This window comes from Meleagris gallopavo, chromosome 29 (assembly GCF_905368555.1).
Source record: "Meleagris gallopavo chromosome 29, MGAL_WU_HG_1.1, whole genome shotgun sequence".
In the NCBI taxonomy this organism is placed as follows: domain Eukaryota; kingdom Metazoa; phylum Chordata; class Aves; order Galliformes; family Phasianidae; genus Meleagris; species Meleagris gallopavo.
The window spans coordinates 50,579-58,780 of record NC_139432.1 but is presented as its reverse complement, the minus strand read 5'-3'; the positions used below and the strand labels follow the sequence as shown (position 1 = coordinate 58,780).

The window sequence follows — 8,202 nt, the reverse complement described above, 5'->3', positions numbered from 1 at the left end:
TTTTTGGACCAGAAGTTGCGTGGGGTTTTTGTTAGTGAATGTATCACTGTGTCAACATCCAACTGGAAAGTTATCTTTGGAAGTGGAACACAGCTGATGGTGAAACCTGGTAGGTAGAAACACAACCTGAGTGAGAAGTGATGGAAAAGTCAAATTCTCCTTGCTGTGTGAAAGCTATTCAAATTCTGCTGTCCTCTCATTTTGTGGATGATCAAAAGTCAAGTTTGACCTTGAGTCAGGAAGAAAATATCTTATATAGCTGAATAGGTGTTTAGAGGTAATGGGAAAGTCTTATAAGAACGTCCAGTTTTCAGTTTTTCTGTTCTATTGACAGCTAAATGCTTTGTTTCGTTTGCAAATATTCAAAACAAGTTTAATACAGGTTACTGAGCAATGCTTTTCTGGGAAGCCTCTACTAATGCCCATTGTCAACTGCAGGACAGAGAGCATCCATCCCAAAGGTCTGCATGCTGGATGTTTCTTTTTCTATAGAAACAAATCAGTTACAGATTTTTATATGTATGGAGAGGAGTCCCATCTTCCTTACTGCTATCCTTCAGCACTTTATGTTCCTCGAAATCTCAGGAACTCCAGGTACCCTCATTACCCTTTTATTTCCATTCTCCAGAACCTTGTCTAGATTAGAAGCTGAAGTTTGTGCCCCTGCTGATAAACAAAAAGTTTACAAAACTAGTGGATTGTAAAGGAAGCAAAATGGAATAAGCAGGGTGTATTTTGGGGCAGATCAGAGAATTGGAATCAGGAAAGATACTTGGAAGGAATGTGCAGTGTGCAGGAGGGCCATTTGAAGGTTGATCTGATGTTGAAAGTGCAGTTTGCTAGTAATTCTTGCATCTTTTTGTTGTATGGATGAAGGAGAAAATGCACGGTTAGTGGCGGTCTCTGTCAAAGTTTAAAGGCCAAGCAGGAACATCTTCAAAGGAAATGTATGATGAATTTCTCAAGGAACTCACTTGGGAAGACTGCATGTTTGTCGTTGTTGTTTGAAGCCACGTAAAAAAAGAAACCTCGAGGTTTTTGTTGTGAAAACAAATACTGTGTGAATTCTGCCTATGGAGGAAAATTCACCTTCATAACTGGAGTTCAACTAAGAGTCAAACCAAGTAAGTTTTAAGCCACTTTCTGCTCAGTGATGAATAACTTTAAACAAACAAACACACACACACAAAAACCTCACCAACCCCTAATTTACTGTTTGTTTGTTTTTACATTCTTTTAAAAATATTAACAATATATGCTTTTGATTTTGAGAAAAGATGCAATAAAGTGGAATCACAATGATTCAATTCTATCTATTCTCTAGCCACGTAGAACAGAAAAACCCAAAACACCACTTCTAGAGAAAAAGCTTATGAGCGGTGGCCATTGCAACCTGTGACATTTGGGCTGGGTCAGATGGCTCTCTCTCTAACAAGTTGGGTGTGGATGGCCTTTGCACTGTTGTAGAATAGCCAGAACAGTCATGCTCTTCCTTGAATGCAATCCTCTTCCCTCCCATAGATGGGATTCCCCAAGAACTAGTGGTAAGAGTGCTAAACTCATGTTGGATTCCACTACTCGTAGCAGCAGTAAGTGTTGAAATTTCTAGTGGTTTGTGATAAAGTTGTGAGAGGTGATTGCTTTTAGTTCATTCCTACAACAGGCTTGTGATGGTGACAGACAATTGTTGGCTGCAGACAGCTGGTTTTGATGGGAAGGAGCTGTTCTATTTGAGATGCTTTGTGCAGTCAGTGGCATGAGAGCCAATAGTTTTTGCTGTGGGGTGAAGGGCTGTGAGAATGCTGGAAACTACAAAGTGGTGCTGGGCACAGGGACGCGCCTGGTCGTGAAGTCCAGTGAGTACAAGTTCTGTCCTGCTTTGTCATTCTGCCGTAGAGGTCAGCACTTTCCAAGTCCCCCAGCATTCCCTTTATCTGGTCAGAGCAGGAATGTTTTTGTCTCTGGCAGCCTCCTGAATGCCCGCGGCCTCTCCTGACCTGAGCTCAGCTGGGCCCTTCTTTCCCAACTTAAATTACTCTTCCTCGACTCGTGGATCAGCACCTGTTTTGTCAGGAGAGTGCACCATGGAATGGGGACAGGTCCTGCCTCAAAAGAGCCAGGGTGAGCTTTTTGTTAGGGAAGGAAATGCTGTGTGCTTATAACTACAACAGCAAGCCGACCTTTGGCTCAGGGAGCAGACTCTCTGTCCAGCCACGTGAGTGTGCAGCTTCCATAGGTCTTCCGTAGGTGCCTTTTCCATTAGATGTAAACCTGTGTTCTCATTATAATTTCACCCTTGCAGAGCTGAAAGCAATTCTATAATATTGCGGGTTCTGAGAATGCTCTCACTGCTGTAGTAATTGAAATTGGGGATGGTGGGAGCCAAGCTGAATTGGAGGTCTGCAGGCTTTTGGGAAAGGCTTACCTGAGTGTTGCTGGAAAAGCTTTTGGCCAGTCGCACAAAGGGTTTTCTTGTTATGGGGAGAGGAGAGCGTTTGCGTAAGGGCTTGCATTGCTGTGAGCGATGTCCTGAGCAGGATCACCTTTGGAGCTGGAACAAAGCTTTGTGTAAAGCCCTGTGAGTACTGCTGGTGGTATTTTGAATCCTTAGAGAGTAATTGGAAATACCCAAGTCAATTGGGATTGATTTTCCACTTGGTGCGTGTTCTGGGGTGTTCCCTTCATGGAGAGGTCAGAAGAGCATGACCAGAAGGGCATCCGAATTTGGAGTCAGGGGCAGAGGGCAAACATCTGCTGTCCTCCTGCATTTTTCTGGGGAACCTGGTTCTGTTTCTGGGAGTGTAGGGTTGTCTGTATTTGCCATTGGGTGAGTTCAGCACCCAGCAGGAAGGTGACCTTTGGAGGTGAGACATGACTGACGGTGAGACCTGGTAGGTAGAAATCAACCCTGAATGAGAAAGGATAGGAAGTTTGCATTCCCTCCTTTGCGTTAACTAGCTGTAGAGTGTGTTGGGCATGCTGCAGTCAGGCGTTAGAATGACACACGCTGTGAGCAGTATGTCCGGGTGAAATGGTCTGATTGTAACGCTGATCCAGATCTGAGACTGAAATGTCCGTGGCCTTCCCAGAGCTGAGCTCAGCTGAGTTCTTCTTTCCAACTTAAACTATTCTTCCACAACTCATCAATCCGTGACTGATTTGTCTGGAGAGTGCACCACAGAGTCAGAAGAAGTGCTGCCACTCAAGTGCCTGTGTGAGCTTTTTGTTAGGGAAGGAAATGCTGTGTGATACTGGCTTTGGCTCCAGCAAGCTGACCTTTGGCTCAGGAACAAGACTTTCTGTCCAGCCATGTGAGTGTTCTGCTTCCACAGCTCTTCCGTATGTGCTTATGAAGTAGATCTACTTTAGTGTTCCTCTTTTTGATTTCACCCAGGCAGAGCTGAAACCCATTGCAGGCTGTGAGAAATGAAGGGTGTGTTGTGAGCAGAGCTGAACTGGAGGTCTGAGTACTTTTGGGAAAGGGTCATCAGTGCTCCCAATCCATGCTGTGTCACACTGGCATTCTCACATCTTGCCCTTGAGATGGCAGCCTCTGGGACAGCATGGACGGGTGGTGATGAGAGGAGAAGAAAGTTTGGGAGTGCCCCTCAGTTACAGCTCCAGCCTCACCCCGTTCTACATGCCTGATAACTTCCACTCTTGCTTTGGGATGAGGAGGACCCTCTTACCCTTCTGCTACCTCTCCATGACTTAGGTTGGTCAGACTGAGCCTTGAAAGCACTGTTAGTTCACAAGTGACTGGATGGGCTTTTTGTTAAGGAAAGCAATGCTGTGTGAATACAGGATCCAGCTACACGAAGCTGACATTTGGCACAGGGACCAGACTCTCTGTTCAACCCCGTGAGTGTGTGGTTTCCATAGGTTTTCCATAGTGCCTTTTCCAATAGATGTATTTTTATGTTCCCATATGTATTTCAGACTTGCAGAGATGAAATATCTTCTCTGCCATTGCAGACTCCCAGCATGTCTTTGTTGCTGCAGTTATGGTGGTTCTGTGTGGTGGGAGCAGATCTGACCTGCAGATTTAAGCTGTTGGAATGGATCACCTGAGTGTTTTTTGGGAAGGGGTTTGGCCAGCCACACTAAGGGCTGCGTGCTATGGAGTGAGGAGAGTGTTTGTGTAAGGGTTTGTGTTGCTGGGAGTGATGGCGTGAGCAGGCTGTTGTCCTTTGGAGCTGGAACAAAACTACATGTAATGCTGTGTGAGTAGCGTTGGTCCTGCTTTCAAGCTTTGCAGGTTGATCCAGAAATTCCCAAGGCAACAACATTAGCACGTTCATTTAGGACAGGCTTTCTGTGAGCATGCATGATCCTGTGCCTGCTGTCTGGTTATGGAAAAGGAGCTGCAGTGTGGTGTGGGAAGAAAGGGAGACAGAGCAGAATTTTATATTTGAGCAGAGAAGGCTATTTGCAAAGCAAGGTCAGTGCCGTGGACTGAGAGAAGATTCTCCTCAGGAATGTCCCAGGCAGAACTTGCCACTCCTGAATAAGCACAAGGGCAAATATATCTCCTGGATAAGGGCAGTGTTGGTGGTAGAGCCACTGTTTTTGGGAAATAGTTTGTTAGAAAGGATTTTGCAAATCTAATAGGAATGATCTGCTTTGTCCTTCATCATTTATTCCATGCCCCATCATGATTTATAAATGTCAGCCTCTTCTGAGGGTGACTCTTTCTTTTCTGAGAGCTGAGAGGTTTCTGTAAAGCAGGCTGTGACTGTGGCAATATGGAGGCTCTGGTACTGGCAAGCTCACCTTTGGGCACGGCAGCAGACTGTCTGTGAAACCCAGTGAGTACCTCTTAGTTACCTGCACATGTTAAACTGAGCTGCTGAGGTGGGGCAGGCGGTCATTAAGGTGAAGTTCAGGCTGTCCCGAAGGAACATTTACGTGCTCCCAGAGGGTCCCTGTGAAGTTACTAGCACGGCATTCCTGAGGCCACACTGTCTGCTCAGAGCTCCCCGCTGCTGCTTGTGCTTGTTGTTGTGCAGCTGTAAAGCCTTCTCTACCTCAAAATGTTGATCTGTGCCTGTATTATCAGGAGTGTGCACCACAGAATGGGGTCAGGTGCTGCTTCGCAGGTGCCTGCGGGCCTTTTTGTTAGGGAAAGAAATGCTGTGTGATTCTACCTACATCTCCAAGCCGAGCTTTGGCTCAGGAACCAGACTCATTGTCCAACCACGTGAGTGCAATGCAGTTTCTGTAGGTCTTCCCTAGGGGCTCCTCGTGATAGATCTTGTGCTGTGTTCCTCTTTTCCTTCTCAGAATTGCACTGCTCGAATTTCTAATCTGCCATTGAAGACCCTGACAATGCCCATGCTGTGGAATTTAAGGATGTGTTGTGAGCAGAGCAGAACTGGAAGCTGAATGCTTTTGGGAAAGGGTCTCCGGTGTTCTCGGACAGTTCTCTGCACTCACACTGGTATTCTCATAACTCATCAGGGAGTTGCATTTGAGATGGCAGCGTAGAGGACACTTTGGATGGACTGTGGGGTCAGGAGAAGGAGGAGAATGTTTGGCAGTACCCCTCAGCTTCAGCCCAACCTCACCCCATGCAACCAATCTGATAACTTCCACTCTTGCTTTGGGATGAGAAGGACCCTCCTCATCCTTCTGCTGCCCCTCCATGACCTGGCATGGTCAGACTGATCCCTGGGGACCAGTGTTGGTTCTCTAGTGTCTGGATAGGCTTTTTGTTAAGGAAAGCAATGCTGTGTGAATACAGGATCTGGTTTCACAAAGCTGACCTTTGGCACAGGGACCAAACTTTCTGTACAACCATGTGAGTGTGCATCTTCCAAGTCTTCTATAAGTGCTTCTCCAAACTGAGTATAGTTTCATGTTCCACTTTTTGATTTTGTGTTTGTTGAGCTGAAAGGCATTCCAGCCACCACCAGGCATCGAGGGTGCCCTCACTGCCAAAATTAAGAATGTGCTGGGAGCAGAGCTGAGCTGTAGGAGGGAATGCATTTGGGATAGAGTCATCTGTACTCTTGACCTCTGCTGTGTCACACTGGTATACTCACCTCTGGTCAGGGATTTGCCTATCTGATGACAGCATCTGGGACAGCATGGAATGGCTGTGATGTGAGGAGAAGAAAGTTTAGGGTTGCTCCTCAGTTACAGCTCCAGCCTCATCCCATACAACCAGCATGGTAACTTCCACTCTTGTTTGGGATGGGCAGGACCCCCTTACCATTCTGCAGATGCTGCATGACTTAGCATGGTCAGACTAAGCCCTGGGGACCAGTGTTTGTTCTCAAGTGTCTGGTTGGGTTTTTTGTTAAGGAAAGCAGTGCTGTGTGAATACAGGATCCAGCTATGCTGGCGTTAAATTTGGCTCAGGGACCAGACTCTACGTCCAACCATGTGAGTACACAGCTTCCATAGTTCTTCCATATGTGCCTCTTCCAATAGTTTTGATTTTGTGTTCCTGCATTTGAGACTTGTGGAGCTGAAATCGTTCTCTGCCATTGCAGGCACCAAGAATGCCCTCACTGCTGCAGTTAATGTGTTTCTGTGTGGTGGGAGCAGAGCTGAACCACAGGTCACAGTGCTTTAGGGAAAGAGTCATGCAAGTGTTGTGGGGATCGTGCTCAGCCAGCCACACTGAGGGCTGTTGTGTTATGGGGACAGGAGAGTGTTTGTGCAAGGGCTTGTGTTGCTGTGAGTGTAGGCTGGGACAGCTTCACCTTTGGAGCTGGAACAAAGCTTTGTGTAAAGCCCTGTGAGTACCGATGGTGGTATTTTGTGTCCATACATGGAAATCCAGAAATACCCAGGACGTGAATGATAGTATGCACGTTATGGAAAAGCTTTCATTAGGCATGCACAAACCTTTCACTTTTGTCTCGTTATGCCAAAAGAGATGCAGGGTGGTGTGGGAAGAAGGGGAAACAGACCAGTATTTTAAATTGTGTCAGGAATAAGACTGTTTACAAAGGCAGGTCAGTGCTGTGAATTGAGAGATCATTCTTCTCCACAGGAATGTCCCAGGCAGAACTTGCCACTCCTGAATGAGAACAAGGGCAATTATCTCCTGGATAAGGGCAGTGTTGGTGGCAGAGCCAATCCTTTTCAGGGCCGGTGTGTGAGAGGGGATATTGGAGATGACTCATCAATGGTCATCTTTGTCCTGTATCATATAGTTCATGCTCCATCACAGCTTACAGATGTCAGCCTCCTCTGAGGGTGACAGTGTTCCTTCTCTCTGAGCTGAGAGGTTTCTGTAAAGCAGGCTGTGACTGTGGCAATATGGAGGCTCAGGTTTTGCTGGCAAGCTCACCTTTGGGCACGGCAGCAGACTGTCTGTGAAACCCAGTGAGTACCTCTTAGTTACCTGCACATGTTAAACTGAGCTGCTGAGGTGGGGCAGGCGGTCATTAAGGTGAAGTTCAGGCTGTCCCGAAGGAACATTTACGTGCTCCCAGAGGGTCCCTGTGAAGTTACTAGCACGGCATTCCTGAGGCCATACTGTCTGCTCAGAGCTCCCCGCTGCTGCTTGTGCTTGTTGTTCTGATATGAAGCCATCTCTTTCTCATCACATCCACCTGTGCCTGTATTATCAGGAATGTGCCCCACAGAATGGGGACAGGTGCTACCTCTGAAGCCGCTGTGTGGGCTTTTTGTTAGGGAAGGAAATGCTGTGTGATTCTGGCTATGGCTACCAGCTGACCTTTGGCTCAGGGACCAGACTCATTGTCCAACCACGTGAGTGCAGTGCAGTTTCCGTAGATTCTTCCACAGGGGCTCCCTGCCATAGATGCAGGTTTGTGTTCCTTCTTTTGATCTTAAATTTTCCGAGCTAAAACTCCATCTCTGCCATGGAAGTCTCCAGTAATGCCCGCAGTGCTTCAGTTAAGGATGAGTTCTGAGCAGAGCTGAACTGCATGTCTGAATGCTTTTGTTAAAGGGTCACCTGTGTTCTCGGACAGTTCTCTACTGTCAGATTGGTAATCTCATGCCTTGTATGGGATTTACCTTTCTAATGGCAACAGAGATAACAGACTGGGTGGACTGTGGGGGCAGGGGAAGGAGGATAATGTTTGGAAGTGCCCCTCATCTTCAACCCTGCTCACCCCATACAATCAGCATGGTAACTTCCACTCTTGCTTTGGGATGAGAAGGACCCACTTCACACTTCTGCTGCCCAGCCATGACCTGTCATGGTCAGACTAATCCTTG

The 8,202-nt window shown here is 46.9% G+C and overlaps 1 gene segment (V, D, J or C); it reads left to right on the top strand.

Moving 5' to 3' along the window:
* Window positions 1-3,184: 3,184 nt before the first annotated feature.
* Window positions 3,185-8,202, top strand: part of LOC104914550 (M1-specific T cell receptor alpha chain-like) — a 29,336-nt gene continuing 24,318 nt past the window's right edge. Inside the window, 1 exon segment of the C gene segment in view lies at window positions 3,185-3,311. Coding sequence covers window positions 3,239-3,311 — 73 coding nt within the window.